Genomic DNA, 18,473 nt, shown 5'->3' on the forward strand with positions numbered 1-18,473 from the left:
GGGGGGGCTAGAATTGTTGATACTTCTCACCGAGATGTACTGTAAGATTATGAACGAACTGATGAAGCTTCCAGGACTTTCTGTACACTTTGCTTTCAGCTGTGATCATCCGTGATCTCGTATGAGGTGTTTAACCTTGGTTGTGTTTGCATTTCATTGTTTCTATTGCTTTTGTTTTCTTTTTGTTGTTGATAAAAGTAATGCTGTACCATCAGTTAGGGACTGAGAGGCTGTGTTCAGGCTAATTCTTCAGGCATTATTCCAGGCTTGGAATAGCGGAGAACCACTGCTCCTAAATCTTCCTCTTAAGTTTGAGGAGCCATTATTTCTCCCTTTTCTTTTGTAATTATAGAGAAACGCTTCAAATGTTAGTAATTGCTTCTGCAATACAGACTTCAGTAAACATCTTGGCTCTGCTGTGCCTACACCCTCTTTTCTTGCTTCTAGCCACACGTTCTCACCTTGTGCTGGCCATACTGCTTGTGCAGTCATGTGGTAAGCCACTTTAGAGACCTGACCCAGCTGCAAAAGAGTAATTTCTTTGTCAGGTAAAGTTTTGACTGCCTCAGAAGACAATTGTGAAAGCTCCTGTTTGATGGCAAAGCAGAAGCAGCAGAAACTTGAGGGAGAAGCAGAAGAGGATGCAGAACTGTAGAAACCCCCGTTTAAACCAGTAAAGATCGAGTAGAACCACACAAGCACAAGCTTTCATTTTTGCTTTCCATGTTGCTTCTGGGTAATGGCTTAGTAAAGGGGAGAAAAAATTCTGTCCAGCCTTGTTCCTTATTTTCAGACCCCTGTGGGTGACAAGGAGAACTTAGTTTATCTGGTTGCTGCTGCTGCCTAGTATCAGCAGAAAACAATACTAGTACTTCAAGAGAACAAAAGATGTCAGCTACCTTCCCAAACTGCTTTTATATATGTGTCTATATATAGAAATTAACAAGTCTTAAGTCCAAAAAAAGTTCTCTGGTACAAAATCATATTGACGTAGTCATGTCTTCTTTCCAGCTGATCTGATAGAGCTTGTCCTGCCAGTTTTGGTGTCCTGATTATCTGATAGCTTAGATTAGTATCATTACAGATGTCAGTGTTGAATTAGAAAAATAGGCGTTAAAAGTGTGTAATTGTTATGAGATAGCTGCAAAAGAACCAATAAACTACATTTTTTCATGCATTGTCCCTTTTTTACTTGAGCATGGATCACACAGATGTATTTTAGAGAGTGTAAAGTGTGTCTTCATTCTTCCTAGCTGTTTTGTACCATCTGCCTATAATAGCTTTCTTAAGAAATTTTGTATCAGGAGAAGAAACCCATGCAGCAGGTACTTTGGATATGCCAGTAGGATGACTTGTTAGGTGTGCGTACCACTTTCTTTTGTGAGATTCTTGCAGATTTCTTAAAATGTAGTTTAGCGGATGAGTTTTATACCAAAACCTAATTGTAGCCATTCACTTCAAGTTCTTATGGTGTAAGTTTAAAGCTTAAGTTTGAAGCTGTCAAGAAGATGAGCTGCTTAACTTTTGAAAAGTATTTGGAAAAGCTGTCATTCCTGTTAAATTCAGAAATGCTGTGGAAAGTCAGGAAGCTGATCAGAACAGTGGTTATAGTCCATCTATTGAGTCACCAATTTCACATTGTTTTGTCCATGTTCTCCTTCTGGATTCTCATTTCACATCGAGGTGAAATTTTCTTGAGGGTGAGCTGGCAGTCATGGCCACTTCTGGCAATGCATTGTAGGAGCACTGACAGCTTTCTTGTTGCCAAGGCATTGACCAGATTGGGATACTGATATTTAGGTATTTTCATCTTCATTAGTTCCCATTTTTTGGCTTATGTGACCATAGAAGCAGTTAAGCACAATGGAAGAGAGAGCCATGAGCAGGTTAGAAGAACATGGTCACAGCCTCCTTACACATCTGCTGCTGTCTTTGAAGTGACTGTAGAGCTACAGCCTTAGTAGCAGGGATATATCCTTTTCTCCTACCCTCCGTTCAGGGCATAAACACAAAAGCTCAGTAGTTACTGGGATTATTTTGCTGAAAATTTCAATGTCTGGACTTAAAAACCAGAAGCATAGATACTGCTCTCTAGTTTTAACTGATTTACCAATCTATGAAGCAGGTATCGGCAGTTAATAACCTTCTTGGGAAGGCAGGACTGTCGTGTAGATTTGATGAGTTAAGACAGGATTTTAGAGTAGATCAGGCTCAGGGGACCTGTTGAGCCAAAGTTCACGTGTGCAGTTCTGCTTAGTTTCTGCCAAAGACAGCCTGGAGATGGTCTTTCTCCGGATTTGAAGTGAGGAAGAGGTCCGTGCTCTGATCAGCCTGTTTGGTACTGCCTGTGCAAAGGCAGCTGCCAGCAACTCGAAGCACTTTTCCTCTGATAGAATTCGCAAAATAAGTAGGTTTGCCTTAATGGTGCTGATAGTTATCTTACGGCTTTTGACATTTCAGGTGACTTGATGTAAATTTAATTGAAGGCAGGAAAATCTCATTAGTCATGAAAATGGCCTTAGTATAATTTTGGACAATGTTTGTACACATAGGCTTCCAATATTTTAGAGTGCTTCTCAGTGGTTTTAATTTTCCTATCTTTCTGCCTCCGTAGCTTGCTATAGGAAAGAGCTTTCAAACCCTGCTCTTTGCTTTGTGATTGCTTATTTCAGTTCTGAAAGTAGCTACCATAGTTCAAATACCTCTTCATTTTATTTCCCCTGCATATTGGTTCCATAATATCTGAATGGATTAGTCTGCTTATAGGTGATTTTTTTTTTGTTATTGTTTTCAATTCTTGGGTATTTAAAGCAGAATATTTAAAGCAATCTAAATTTAGCATTTGCCAGAGCTAGTTATGGTCAAATGCTTTGTACAGTCTTGTATAGTTCAGATAAACATTTTTTCCAGGGAAAAATTCCAGTGTTACAGAATATTTATGCACAGTGTCTTATTTGTGAGAAAGATGCAGATCTTGTTTGCAACATCAGATGCATAAACACGACATGCCAGTGACTTGTAGCAATAGCTTTCTTTAAAGAGACAATTTTAATCCGAGATCCTGAGAATGTTAGCTTGGCCATAACTACACTAACTCAGATAATTTCAGCTGTACGTGCACCTCTCTTCAGCTTATTTCTGCTGTATACTTAAAATAATTTGAGAATTTCATTTAGGCCTTTTCTGACTTTCTTGCTTCTACCTTCTTTCTTCACCTTTCTTGACCCGTTGAAGTAGAATAACAAAAAGATGGTAAGTGAGGTGCCCCTGTGCTGCTTGTTTACCATTTTTGCTTGATGGGACCTAGTAGCTCTTATGCTATTTTTTGATGTTATTCATTGTTTTGTCTTGCTCGACATCTTACATTGGAATACATACTTACTTTGGACGTCGTTCATTGCTTTGGTTTACTAGCAACTAATTAATGAGAATATTTTATGTATTGCTTCTAAATGTTACCTGTAGTTTTGCAAGGTACAAGAATAACGCGTTAAGGACAATGAGCTCAGTACCTCTAACAGTAGAAATTGCTTTATTTAACATTACAAACCAAGGGCTTGAAAAAAGCCTCAGATTTCAGTTAGACAAATATTATTGAGCACCGAAGTGGTGGAAACATTGAACGTTATGACACTGGTTTCTCTCTGCAACTACAGCTGTACTGTCCTTCTTGATCCTACTTAGTGTGCATGTTGTTTGTTAGCGTGCTCTTGTTCTACCCTTTAGCTTTGTTTTAACAAGATGTGAAAGTTTTGTGTGACTTTCATTGCATATTTGAATAGTTTCTTTCCTGGGCTACATCCTGTTCAGGAACATTAAGTTTCAAAGAGCAGTGCACAAAAAAAGGCTTCTGATTCTTCTAACTGGTGGGGCTTCTGTTGTCTGAAATTCTCAGGAGTAATGTGGTACCCGGTGGAGTTTCATAGCATGTTTCCACTGAAGTACGTTTGATTTAAATATTAAAGCCTTGACTTCTGTCTTCTGTATAGTCAAGATAACTGAAGTGTGATCTGCTGTGCAAGGGAAAACAAAATGCCTTGTCAGGGAGAAGAGGTGGAAGAACAACGGTTTGTTTTAAATTATTTTCAATGAACTTCCTTTTTAGTGGTCACCGGTAGCTGCTTAAGTTGCTTCTAAAAAAGGCATTATAAACCTGGCACTGGATTTTTCATTGTGCATCTTGTGTGTTTTTGTTTTTCCCCTGGCATTGAACAGTAGACTGAATAACCTTTGTTTCAGAGTTCGCCCATATTTTTGTATGAGGCAGATGATTTTTTGCAGTGAAAAAACTATAGTATAGCACGGGAGCAGTGCTCTAGAATATGTTCTTAGAGGCTAGCTATGAGCAATTCAGTTAAGGCTTCTTTAGGGAAGTATGGGATATGACAGGGAACAAAGATAATGTTATATTGGACATACTTTGTCTGGGAAATACGTGGGAAAGGAGAAGATACATTGCTACTAATCTGAATGTGCAACGTTTGCATAACTAACTTTAATAAAGAGGTTGCTTAATTAGTGTGAGATGACTGTACAAACTATGCATTGGTTGATTGCATTTGTGTAAGAATGCATTACTGGGGTTTTTGGCTTGGGACTTCTGGCATGGAGCAGTCTGGGGTGTATTTTATATTTAGATGCCTCTTCTTCACACCCTACTGGCATAGGCAATATGTAAACCATTGTTTCTTCTAATGTAGAATGTGGAACTTCTAATCTCTTATTTGCTTTTGCTACTGCTGTGTATGCTTATGTACCACTCATTATTCCTTTTTTGTAATTATGCACAGAAATTTGCAGCATGCATGGAAAAATACTCTGCCAATCCCACCTACTACGTTTATGTGCCATTTTGTATCTCGGCCTTTTGAAATGGGAACCTAATAAAAGAATTTTGGAGTTGTCAGTGGAGAAACATTTATGCTTATAAAGGTCTTTGTAGTGTCTAGCTTTAGTGGACTTTATTTGTGTATTTAAGGTTAATCGGAGAGTGGAATTAACAGTTTATTTTGGAAAAGTTTGGGGATGGGTAATAGCCAAATTTAAATAATACATGAAATATATTTTACTTCTCTCCTAAGCACCTGAAAGTGATTCTAAAATGCAGGCAGTGTTTAAGAACACAGTTAGACACAGGCTGGAAAAGCTCACTGTTACTTTTTTGAGGATTTTGCTGTTTAGAAAATTTTGCAAACACTGACATGTCTTTTTATTAAAACTTTACAGGATCTCATGGTTGGTGATGAAGCAAGTGAATTACGCTCAATGCTGGAAGTTAATTATCCGATGGAGAATGGCATAGTTCGGAACTGGGATGATATGAAGCACCTCTGGGATTACACATTTGGACCAGAAAAACTTAATATTGACACAAAAAATTGTAAAATACTACTTACAGAACCTCCCATGAACCCAACTAAAAATAGAGAGAAGATTGTGGAGGTATGTCTGTCTAGTAGAAACTAATACGCGCTGTCATAGAAGTCTGGATAAAAGCTTTTAATCTTACAATACCCAGTAACTGTTTGAGGCAAAGCAATTATTTTGTTTTCTATCCAAAACTTTTCCTCGGTCTTGGTCATAGAGGCTACTGTGGTCAAATTCAAACAATCCTACCTCATCCAAAAATTATAACCAAGCTTCTTGTCTCAAGCCATATCACCAACAAAACACAGAGTTGGAAATGCATGTTTACCTTCAGGTGTGTAAGATATTTTGATTACTAGGTATTGGATGAATGTTAATTACTTTAAATGACTTTCTCTTCTGTAAGCCAGAAGAGATTTGAGGCTTGAACAAGATGATGCTTGCCAGACCGAGCAGTGTTGTTGGAAATAGTTGGGACAAAGATGTGATGACAACCAATTAATTAGTCTTTGATTAATAGTAGGGATTATCAATGAAAGCCTCCTGAGAAGGAAAGCTGGGTTGTTGGATCCTGGTTCTCACGGTGCTGCGCTGGGCGACCTCAGCTTGCTCTGAGCCTAAACCTTGGCTCTAGTACCATGTGACAAAGACTCAGTCTTGAAGAGCAGTAGTACTTGAGCAGAGAAAAAAATTTGGTCTCCTGTTTTTTGCTTTTTTCTCAAGCATCGTATGTATTTCCAGTTAATGCAAATATTTGGTTTAACAAAAATTCTATTAAAATTTTCATTTAAAAATGAGTAGCTGGTAGGGCAGAAAAATGAAACCTTATCCATTTATCAGAACTTTGAGTATGAAAGGTGGTACGTTTTCTTTTTTTTTTTTTTCCCCAACTCAGTACAGTAAGAATTTATCATTACCCACTGACCCTGCCTTTAAAACCCATTTGTTGCCACAGTTGCAGCAACGCTTTCTGCAATGTGGCAGAGAATATATTTTTTTTGCACTTTTCAATGACTCGGGAGTCAGCTAAGTACAGCAAAGCTGGAAAAACTTATGCGGACGAATCAAACTGTACAATTTTAGTGTTTCTGAATTGAAGGTTTCCTAGCATTTAAGGACATCAGGGACCAGTCAGCTAAGTACTACATAAACCAACATTAGCAATACCGTCTGTTGTGTCTCAGTTAGCTGTGGTGTGATGAACATAGTGGATTATTCTGGTTTGCCTCTGTGCAGCAGGAATAGTTGAATTTCCTGTTCAGGCTTCTTTGCTTTTCAGCTGTCTATAAGTGTTCTTGTTTTTTTTGTTAAACTCAGTAGTCTGGGTTTTAGTTATTCTGGTGCTGAGTAATTTTATACCATAAACTGAGAAGCCTTCTATGGGTTGTGAAGTCTGATGAAACATTTGTATCGTTCCATTTGTTTTCTAAAACCACTGCAGAGATTGTAGATACTTAACCATTATCCAGAGGATTAGGGAGAACTAGAACCCATTTACATAAATTTAAACTTGAGTTAACCAGGAGTTCAATGTTTCTATTAATGTTTTTAATGGATCACAGCATTATGACAACTAGGAATATTTAATTTTAACTGCAACCTATTTACACTTTTTGATAGCGACTCTTCCTTTTCGGGGAGGCTAGCCCAGTATGAAGCAGAGAACTGAATTAAGATTTTCCTAAAGCCTGTAGTAAATGTTGGTGCATTTTTTTGGATACATTGCAGTAGCATTTTATAAGAACAGCTTAGTCATCTGGACCCTATCAAGATGGTAGATAATTCCATATGCTGTATTTCGTGCTATTTCCATTGATTCTCTTTCCTTACCCCATCCATCTCTCCATCAAACTCAGCTATGTAGCAATAGCTGCAAATGTTCACAAGACTGTATATTGTAAAATGCGTATTTTGGAAGTGCTGTTTCTTTCACGGTATGTACAAGACACAGGTTGCTCTTCAACTTAACCAGGTGTTTGCTGTTTGTCTGCTGCATTCTCATTCTGTAACACCCTGAGGAGCAGCCAGACTTCCATGGTGTATTGTGTAGCTGTAGAGATGCTCTAGCATGGACACTTCTCCTAATTCCATTCCAGTATTCTTTCTCTTTTTTCCCTTCTTTCTTAGTTCTTCCTTTCTGAACCCAATTAGAATATCGGTAGCTAATCCAAAAGCTGCTCTTGCTAGAATAAGAATCTTTTCAGGAGAATGTGCTGCTCCGTATTTACATCTTCAGTGTATTAACATAAATGCCCTGTGTCAATGCGTTTTTCTAGTCAAACAGAACAGATCTAGGTGTCTTGAAAGAAGAATAGCAAACCACAAAGCCCTGCATATAGGCTACATACAAAAGGATTTCGTGTGACTTTCAGAGTGCAGTACAACATGTGAAGGTAGTAACTAATGAAATTTGAATATTGAGTTTTTTTGTATGAAGATAATTTAAATTTCTCCTGCATTGGTTTGTCATTTTGTAAGCACTCAGCTTGCTTGAGAGATTCATCTTTTGGAATAGTGCTGTTTTAGATGTTGAGTATTCAAACAGGATCTCTTTCTGAGTTGCTTTCTTTCAACTGTTCCTTTTCTGGTGGACATTTCTGCTTCTTGTTTCTGAAGGTATTGTGTATATGCTAAATTGTGGTGATTACAGAAGCTACTAGCCAGCAGTGTGTTGCTCCTTCTTAGCCAATGCATCTCGATACTCTTTAAACTTCCTTTTGTATCACTCAGCTCAGCTAGGGGGGTTGTGAGAACCCAAAGCCTGGTGTTCTCATGGCAGGGTGCTCTGCAGCTCGCCCCCTCTATGTTCCTCTCTGCGTGACTTCTGATATACGGTGTGCTCACAATGAATGTTCTCAGAAAGGAGGGATCAGTCTTCCCAGGGGTTCTGCTCTGTGCTCGATATAGCTATGAAATAATTAACATGACTTTGCGAGGATCGGGGCTCTGTTATGGGCCAGCCATTTAAAATCATGCTACTCTAACAGTAAATTCTTCAAATTGTTCAGAATTCTAACATTGTCAGGCATCAGCTTTTTACTTTAAAAATATTTAGATATCTTTTACTTCAACTGTGGGAGTGCTTAGGATTTAATCAGTTTCTAATCCTAGAAGTTGCAGAAGTGCTCAGAAGGCTGCAGAGGAGCAAAAATAAAACTTTGTATGTGCTGAAATGATCAGAGTTCATTGGTTTTTCCTGGTAAAGTGCTTTGAGGGGGGAAACTGCTGTGCAGCTTAATTTGTTTACTTGGCCTTCTTTTTGTTTATAAAGCTGACAAGATCCTATGAACTGTACATCCTTTAATCTTAGGCTGTTTCTTCACTGAAACTTGTACAGTGTGTAGGGGGGTCTAGCCTACAAGACAGGCAATTACCTTTCATGTTCTAATGAGTTGTTCTGCAAGCCTGCATAGTTCTACAAGTAGAAACTGAGTAGCCCTAACTGTCCTTTTCCATTTATAGTGCATTTTGTACTAAAACCGATTTTAGAAGTCATCGCTTGTACTTTAAAGAAAGGAAGACCCGGATGCAGAGAACAATCTGTGACAGTGCTCTGATTCTAGACTGATATGAGTAGGAGTCTGTTTGGTCTTTGTTTGGCAGTCTGCAGTTGTGCGAAGACTGTTGACCTGGATATGAAGAAGAGAAAAATCTGAACCTCATTAGATTTAGAGCATCCATCTTTAACAAACATTTCCTTCCAGTTACACTTCAGTAATGAAGTAGTTGGCTGGTCTACAAGTACTGCCTCCCACTCATTAAGCACTTTAGAAAATGGCTTAGTTGCAGAAATGCAGAAATTGGAGTATGGATTTCTTGAAACTATTCACATTTGTTGCTAAAAGGATATGAAATGTTTTAGCTCCTTGATATGACTTGTCTTGTATGAATGGACAGGTAAGGTATAGAACTGAATGTGCTACTTACTGCCACAAAGCAAGTAGGTTTCTAATGTCCGTATAGAATCAGTGTGATGAAATTTCTTGAAAGGTGTTTTTGACTAGAAAAAAATGTAGAATTATAGAAAGTTTTCAAGCATCTATGAAAATTCCTTTAAGAATCTTGCCTTGTTTGGACGTTAATTTTTGTCTTCATCTTGCAGGTTATGTTTGAGACGTACCAGTTTTCTGGGGTGTATGTAGCCATTCAGGCCGTCCTTACTTTGTATGCTCAAGGTAGGCAAAGATAAGTTAAAATATGTTTAACGTAAAATTGTATTGCTAAGCTGTAGCTGTAATATGGTATTAATGGGTCTTGGGCTTACTTCAATACTGATGTGAGCAAGCTGAATTCTGTCTTAAGGGTTTGCTTTTGAACTACTGAATGATTATTTTTGTGGAAGAACTGTGCTGACATGCTTGTAAATGCAAAAACCTGGTTTATCAAAGGTATTGTTTCAGGGTGTAGTCATTTAGCCTTTGGAATGCTTCCAAGTTTTAATGACATGCTTTTGACTTTCTGATAAAGTATTACAGCAAGTGAATTTCAAGCAGTTGACTAGGTGACTTTGCACTATTTTCAGTTAGGGAAGATGTTGATTCTTCTGTATATAAACAAGAATAAATGATCGTCAGTTTGAGAAGAAAATTACAGATTCACTGCATTCAATAGAAATTCTGCCATTGGCTGCAATCCATCTATGATCTAGGATATTAAAGCAAATGAATTCTAATAACATGACTTCTCACATCTGTTTACTGGTTGTTTGGTGTACTTAACCATCACATGGCAGGAAATAAACATCCGTATTCATTAATATGTCATCATGGTTTGTTTCCAAGAGCAAAAGTGATAGGATACTGGAAGGGTGGGACCGCCATACAGGTCATTAAAAGCAGTTGAACCCAAACCACTTTTGCAGACCTGGATTTTAGTTTTATTTGTTGCAAAGTGTGTTATTGTAGTCCCAACGGACAGTACCATTACTCTTTTTTTTTTCCTAGATATTTTTTGTTGGTTTTGGTTTGTTTTAGGTCTGTTTAACTACCTTACAAATACGGTCTCAAATTCTGTTGTAACTGTACGCGTATTTTACTGTATAATGGTCAATTACTCCACTCTAATCTAAACTACTCTGCTCTAAATCTGAACTGAAATCTGAACTGTCATCCAAAAGAAAGCTGAAGACCTTCTAAAATAAAAATACTAAGTGGCACGCAAATAGAATACTTGCTTTTGAAAAACTTAAAAGTTGTCCTTTAAAGCATCCTACATGTTTAAGTTGCATGCTCTACGTGCTTATGACATCTCAGTTTTGTGCACCTTAATATATGATTCTTTTATGGTAAACTTTTTTTTCACTGGATTTAATTTCTTGAGTATGAAAGTGGATCTGGTTCAGCCTAATGCTGTTCCTGTGTGAAAAAATGTACATGTGTGCTGCATGGTCCAGATATTCTCTACGTTATGAAACCATTGTCTTGTTATTGTTGATCATGGCTGATACTCAAAAATAATATTAATAATAATTCTAATAGTCCTAATAATTCTAATAAGATAAACTTGTGGCATGAATAGCACTAGGTTTCTTCATATTTGAGAAGTTAATATCAGGTTGCACATATAGGTGGATCTTAAGAGAAATTTGTAACCCAACAAACATTTAATGATCTTACATATTCTCTTTAATTAGAGTGCAATTTAAGATGTCAAAACTCTGGATAAAATGGTGAATGGTAGAGCTGTAAGTACCTAGGCAGGAGTCAAGGCAAGACTTTTAAAAATATATATATATAGAAAGCATTGTTACTGTCAAAATCTTCTGTTTAAAGTTGAGGTGAATGGAAATAACTGAATTTTAAATAGTGATTACTTTTCCTGGAATGATGACTTGAGAGAGCAGAGGTTGTTTCAAGATAGTTACAAGGTTAAGATTACAATTATAAAACTATCCTGCTCTATTTATGGAGGCGCTAATAAAAGTTGTACTTTTTCTCTCCACCCATCCCTACCTCCCCCATTCTTTTAGGTTTGTTGACTGGGGTTGTTGTGGACTCTGGAGACGGTGTGACTCATATTTGCCCAGTTTATGAAGGTTTCTCCCTCCCTCATCTCACCAGACGGTTAGATATTGCTGGGAGGGATATCACTAGGTACCTCATTAAGGTAAGCTGGAAAGAATCTTTAAAGTGGAGGCTGATATCTGTGGCACACTGGTTCAAGTTTCCTCAATAGCAAGAAACCATTATACGCTTTCCCTGCATCACTTTTATATTACTTACATAAAGAACTCCAGTATTCTTCATATTGCTTCAGCCTATATGTATCGTTTCCTCATCTAAATGACATGATAGGATTGATACTATTCAGAGACTTCACTTATTTTTGTAGTAGTAGTCTAAGAAGGAAAGGAACTTTATTCCTTATTTGGAAAGGGGAAAAAAAAAATCAAATTTTGCTTTCTTGATATGTAAAATGAAAACAAAATTGTATTCTATCAGTTCTACTTGTCAGTTTTCAGAAAGACTTTTTTTAGGTGTGACAAATGTAGTGATTCTTACCTAATTACTGAATAAGACAGTATGTTTTATAGATTTGCTTTAAAAAAATATAAGCAATATTCTGTGTTGACAAATCCTATGATTTAAGTGGAATAGTATGGTGTTCTGAGGTGAAGACCTAAATGTAAGTACTATTTTGGTTATCTTTCACTTCCCTTTCTAACAATTGTACTGAAAGTTGTGAAGAAAGAAAATTTCCAACTTGCAATGATGTTGCATCTGTTTTTTCCATTTCTGTTATTAATGAGTACGCTGTGACAGACTTAATACTGTATTTGTTGTTATGAAAGCGAGTCAAACTTGAAAAGATAAATTTTTGAATGTGCTTATCTGGTAACGAGAACGGGACATTTACAGCAATTCTAATCTGTTCACTCTAGCTCCTCTTACTGCGAGGGTATGCTTTCAACCATTCTGCTGATTTTGAGACTGTTCGCATGATCAAGGAAAAGCTATGTTATGTGGGCTACAACATCGAACAGGAGCAGAAACTGGCATTAGAGACCACAGTACTAGTGGAGTCCTACACGGTGAGTGTTTTGAGACAACTTCTCTAGTCCTAAACTTCTTAGGTATAAAATTAGGTAGCCTTTAATTTTGATTCCTTGTAAGTTTTTCTTGGTAGTAGCTTACTTCCCAGACATGAGTCCGTGGAATCACAATACCTGGTTCTGGGAAAACTTTGAAAAGCTTATTTATTCCCTTGTTCCCAGGATTTTCATAAAACTTTGTACAGGTTTTTGTCCTTGTAGATACTTGAAACTTGAATATTACAGCACAAAAACTTGTAGAGAGGGGGGACTTACTCTAACATGTCAAACTGTTTCAGCTTCATCTGTCTAGCTTTGACACATTTGAGACTGATACCTGGTAACAAGACAGGTAAAGTTGTTTTTAGGGGACACTTGCTGTGAGCACACATGAGGAAACTTATAGGGGAGCATTATTGTTGCTGTAAGATTGTCTTTTAAATAAAGATTAGGAGCTGTATTGCAAAGCAGTGTTTGGTACTTCAGTATCAATGTGTCTGGTCCCTGATCTCTGTAATTTTATAGGAATTTAAGAATTAGTAGCTTGTTTCAGTAGTACTAAATGACATTTGCAGTGGTGACAATAAGCAACGCTTTCCTGTCCTAAAACATGAGGTTACAATGTAAGCACTTGCTTTGTTTTGTATCTGAGTGGCTAAAAGTAGTCTTCTGAAATATGCTTTCTCTTCACTAGCTCCCAGATGGCAGGATTATCAAAGTTGGTGGAGAACGGTTTGAGGCACCAGAGGCTCTCTTCCAGCCTCACTTAATCAACGTAGAGGGGGTTGGTGTGGCTGAACTGCTGTTTAACACCATTCAGGCTGCTGACATTGATACCAGGTAAGAGCAGGAGGACACTTAAACTCCTATGGCAGGGTGCAGGGGTGACATGAGAACCGCATTCAAATGAAATGCCATCTTTTGCTTTAGATGTTAATGCGCACACTGCTGCGGGAGGATATATGCTGGGACTGGGGATCAGTCTGAGATGACTCTTTGAAGCTTAATGGCTTGTCTGGAAGCCTGACTATTTTGGTATGAGCAAGCAAGGATTACATTTTGGAAGTGCAATGTTTTTTTGGTTTTATTTTGCTGCTTTCCAGGACACCTGGAAAAGCATGAGCAAGCGTGCCAAACTCAGGCCAAAGTTGGCTTTATGTTTGTGTAGTGACAGTTTTAGATTTGTATTTATTTCCCTGTACAAACAGGTACCTATTTGTACTACAGAGTGTATGATATGACACTAGAAAGACTGTTTTCTTGGTTAGGTCTGAATTCTATAAGCACATTGTGCTGTCTGGAGGGTCCACCATGTACCCCGGGCTGCCTTCACGACTGGAGCGGGAACTTAAACAGCTCTACCTGGAACGAGTTCTGAAAGGAGATGTGGAAAAACTCTCGGTAAGTATGGAGTCACTGCTTTATTTGTGTGGGGCAGAGGCTTATCCTGAATCCCCACTAGAGGGAACCAAGTAGTCAGAAATGACTGAAGCTGCTGGTCACCCTCCACGCAACATGCAAAAGCTTGGTGCATCTCAGTTCTTCACACCCCTGTGTTTTATATTGTTGGATTGTGCGTGCAAGGACGTGCCATAAAGCCGCTTCCAGTCAATGTTAATGAGTATTTGTGTTTCAGAAAGTCATCAGCAAAAGTGATTTTTATTTTTAAGAGTTTTGATTCATACTATATAACGTGGGTGAAACGCTGACCCCCCAAAGAAAAAGAAGTTAGAGATCAGAGTTCACACATCCTCAAGTGGAATAAATTTTCCTTGTTCATAGGTTACTGTGATAAGCAGACAAAAGTCAAATGTGTTTTGGAGGTAATGTTGCCTTCTATCTGCCAGCAGTGCTGTGTGCTTTTCAGAAAGGAGGTATTTACAAAAGAAATTCCTTTGAGTGGAGTTTCTAATGTTAAGCTGAATTGAACTTCCCCAGTTCTTAATACAGTATTCTATAAAGATCTTCTGCAGCTATTTAGAATGACTCAGTTGCACAGAATAGAATCACAGAATCACTCATAGCTTTGACTGTACTCATTTTTGCTCTTGAAGTTAGAGCTTGAACATCAAAGAATTTAAGGTAATATTAAATAAGCTGATCTAGATTGCATAAATTTAGAATCTGTTCCATCTGTCCTTCCAAAACTTGGTATAATTCTAAAATATTTTATGATCTGGTAACTTCTGATAATTTTAGCCATCAAAGCTTAGTAAGTATTTCGCTCTTTTCCGTGTTCATGAAATGTAAAAATGTGGTCTTTAATTTTGTATTCTGACTTCTGGGCTTTTTGTGGATACACCGAAGGTATAATTTTGGGGAAGTGTCAATAGCTGTCTCTAATTTCCAGTGCAAAGTAGTTATTTTACTTTGGTTTCGCAAGCTGAAAGCTCACAGAGTGCCCTGTGCTAGCACTTCAGGTTTGTTTTTTTGGTTGTGTTTTTCTCACTAAACAATTTACATTTCATTGTTCTGGTAGAAAGCACAATTTTATTTCAAGAGGCTTTGTTTCAAGAATCCTGATAATGGTTTGCTTTGTTTTTTTTCTTAGAAATTTAAGATCCGAATTGAAGATCCACCTCGTCGAAAGCACATGGTGTTTTTGGGTGGCGCGGTTCTAGCAGACATCATGAAAGACAAAGACAACTTCTGGATGACCCGACAAGAATACCAAGAAAAGGGAGTGCGTGTTTTGGAGAAGCTTGGTGTGACTGTTCGATAAATCCCAAAGCTTGTTCCCATCACATGTCTAAAGCTTTTTTTCTTTCATTGCCAATCTCTGAACTCACTCAGCTACATGCTATGGAAAGGCCTGTCTTTGGCCTTTGACCCAAAGGTCAGGTTTTGTTCTGGTTTCTTGGGGTAGCTTTTGTTAAATATTTCTTAATGTGGCTAAATTTGACTATTAAATTTGACCACTTCCCTGCAAACAAAACAGAGCAAGAGCAGCCCGTCTACTTCATTGTTCCTTCCCAGTAGGCAATTGGGTAATTCTGGTAGGCTTTTTCTTCTGGGTTTATTGCTGTAGTACCGCTAGCTTTTGTCTCTAGTTCACAAGGGGTTGTGTGCCTTTTTTAGCATAAGAAAACCTTTAAACAGGAGCTTTTGCTATTGGGTCGTTGTGGTGGTTATCTTTGCATCTTTTTGCCTCTCTCTACATTCAGACTTTTCTTTCCTGCAGTAAGGAATTTTGATTAAACATAGTTAGAAACTAGTTTAACTAGCTGGAATGGCTTTAACACTGTTTCAATGTAATGTGGTTCCATATGCACTGCTGCCTAAACTGGCTTCTGAGGTGGTTTATCAGAATCCTTAGAGGTGGTGGGGCTTTCATACTGTATTTTCTAAGTGGGCATGTACACAGTTGCCACAAACCAGGGAACACCGGATATTCTGGCAAAAGTAAATTTGTGGCCTTAGGTGTCTTTGTTTTTGTTTTTTTTTGGAGGGAGGAGACAGGTTTGAGCTGTGTTGCTTTTCTGTTAAAGGACAGCTGGGGGTCAGTCTGACCAAAAATGCCTCTCTTTTTGTAGCTAAATTTTGGTACCATGTTATCTCAGCATAGGGAGCAAGAATGTTACGTTAGCTATTCAGTAATTGTTGAGAAACTTAGATGTGCTGAGACAGAAGCCTCTAAACTTCTGAAGAGATTTCAGAATACTTGTGAAAACTGTAATTATAGATATTAAGCCCCCCAAAACTAAGTTTTAAAATTCTGATGTTTTAAGTGCTTGTATGTACATCAGAAGCACTTTATTATTAAACTTTACAAGTATATTAACCTAGTGCCAAGTAGTTATTGCAAATGAATATTTCAGTGACCGGTGTTTATTGCAGCAAGTAGATGTTTATAAACAACCACTGGCAGTAGGTTATAAAGAATGACCTATATTTGTGCTAGTTAAAAATAACATTGGAATAGGAGCTGCTGTTGGTTGGTAAATATCCACGATTCATTTTGACCAGTCTTGAGTTTTGATACTTAACATGGGATGGGGAAGGAAGTGGAAAACCAGTGATGAAAATGCTGTTTCCAGAAAGTACATTAAAGCTGAATTGTACTGAAAAATAGAAGTTGTCACTAGTAATTATCAGCCATCTTCTCGGAGTATAGTTGCCTGTATTTTTTCCTGCTAGCAGACCGGTAACTATCTTTGCAAATAAAATCTGCCTTACATAAAACATAGCAAAAAGCTGCTTGCATATGAATGCCAGTTAGACCTAGTTCTACTTTGCTTTTCATGGAAATATTGTATCACTTCTTACTTGGTTTTCCAAGCCTACCATAACATTTAAGCGTAAGGAAGTTAAGATCTGCTTTTGACTTCCAAACCTTGGAATGTACAAGATGTGCTTTCATATACTTGCCATTTGTCTACATCTTTACATTAATAATTGACCCCAGAAACATGGAAATATTAAACTCCCTTGGATTCCTAAAACTTGCTTTCTTTCTAAATCGAGCAGACAGCTTCCTTTCGGCCGAGAGAGCCAAACAGGCAGAAACCATGTCTGCATTTCTTTAATAAGACAGTCACTATAGTATTGCTAGTAATGACCATTTAATTATAGGTGGGTGGGGTTTTTTGCAGCTATATTTACTCTTAACTTGAACAATATGAATTTACAGGCATGCCGGTCATGCCTCAGTGCATGCACTTAAGCAGTTACTAGATTTTTGGGGACATGAATGTAAGGGGTATTCTGAATTCCTGTAGTCTTCTGAACATCTAATACTCGAGATTTAAAAATGCTGTGGGCTTGCTTTAGAGCTATGGTTTCTCATGTGACTGTCTCTGGGCCTTTTGGACAGCATTGAGAATCATGGAAATAAACCAAAGAATGACTTAAAAACCTTTTTTGAATGACAATCTGCCACGTGATTTTTCAAATCTAGACCTTGACCCTGCACCCCTTTTCTAAACCGTATTCTCCCTCTTCATTGGCTTTGGTTAGGTATGTGCATGTTTGAGTAAAGGATTTGGAATTTGGCCCTTTCACAAGAGAGAACTTCACAGCACCATGAGTAATAAATGTCAGTCGATTATGCAGTATCTTGGGTTTCCATGGAAACCATGTATATATTGGAAAAAAAAAAAAGAAAAAGCATTTTAAATTACAGCTATCATGGATTCAGAAGAATGCATATGTAATCCACATACTGAATGGGGTGTTCCAGTTGTGCTCAGTGTGGTTCTCTGCGTGTGTTTGCACACATGAGTGTATGTGTGTGTTCTCTCAGCTGACAGCTTCAATATTGCTATGAAAGCAATCTGGTTTTAATGGGTTTTTTTGAAGACCAAATAACTTGAGTTGTATTTGCAATATGCTTCAGCTCCTATAAAATTAGAATAGAAGATGCTGCATCAAATGTAAGTTTTTTGGGAACATCCTATTTTTAATGTTAAGCTGCTTCAAACCCTCCCCACACCCCACCCCAGTGTTCTAGGATGTTAACCAATGTAACACAAATGGCTTTTTTATACAGTTCTGAACGATATGTTAACACACGACACTGGTTGAGACCATGAATGGAAATAAAACATCTATTTAAATTGACAGGTCTTTTCAATATAAAAATAAAATCAGATTTTTTTCAAAGTAGATGCCGTTTGCTTTGTTTCCTTTGGGAAATCACAGTTCTGTCAGTTTTTCTCTAACATAACTTTCATCACAAAACTATCATGAGCTGCTTATGCTGAGGAAATCTGACATGACAAAATAACATGTTCCCTATTGATTGCTGTCACAGAGTGAGAAAAGCACCCTTATTCCATTCCCTAGGCAAAATTTCCCTCCCTTCACCCTAGTTTCTTTAAAAAAAAAAAAAGTCCTCAGAGAGGAGTCTTTTCTAGTTCGAGCTCTATGCCTAGTACTGCAAAATGAGAAGAGCCCTTAACTTTTATTGATTTTTAGCATCCCTGGCTATGCTTGGAAGCCACATAATGATGTTCTGTTGTGGAAAAATCTTGGCATTGCTTACCTTACATGCTATTTCATGTGCATCCCTCATTTTAATTGTTACAAGAACTGTATGAGGGGGGTTAGCATGTAGCTTCTAGAAAGAGGCACTGGT

At 37.7% G+C, this 18,473-nt stretch overlaps 1 protein-coding gene across 2 annotated transcripts in view; it reads left to right on the plus strand.

Moving 5' to 3' along the window:
* ACTR2 (actin related protein 2) overlaps nt 1-18,001 on the plus strand; it is a 24,350-nt gene extending 6,349 nt beyond the window's left edge. The window contains exons 3-10 of one of the 2 annotated variants that reach the window (XM_035321163.1): nt 3,238-3,252; nt 5,227-5,442; nt 9,470-9,542; nt 11,336-11,472; nt 12,248-12,397; nt 13,092-13,237; nt 13,666-13,798; nt 14,949-18,001. In XM_035321163.1, the coding sequence (XP_035177054.1) occupies nt 3,238-3,252; nt 5,227-5,442; nt 9,470-9,542; nt 11,336-11,472; nt 12,248-12,397; nt 13,092-13,237; nt 13,666-13,798; nt 14,949-15,119 (1,041 nt within the window). In that variant the 3' untranslated portion in view covers nt 15,120-18,001. The remainder of the gene's footprint in view (nt 1-3,237; nt 3,253-5,226; nt 5,443-9,469; nt 9,543-11,335; nt 11,473-12,247; nt 12,398-13,091; nt 13,238-13,665; nt 13,799-14,948) is intronic. The other variant, XM_035321164.1, reaches the window with a different exon arrangement.
* The last annotated feature ends 472 nt before the right edge of the window (nt 18,002-18,473 follow it).

Source organism: Oxyura jamaicensis, chromosome 3 (assembly GCF_011077185.1).
Source record: "Oxyura jamaicensis isolate SHBP4307 breed ruddy duck chromosome 3, BPBGC_Ojam_1.0, whole genome shotgun sequence".
NCBI lineage: Eukaryota > Metazoa > Chordata > Aves > Anseriformes > Anatidae > Oxyura > Oxyura jamaicensis.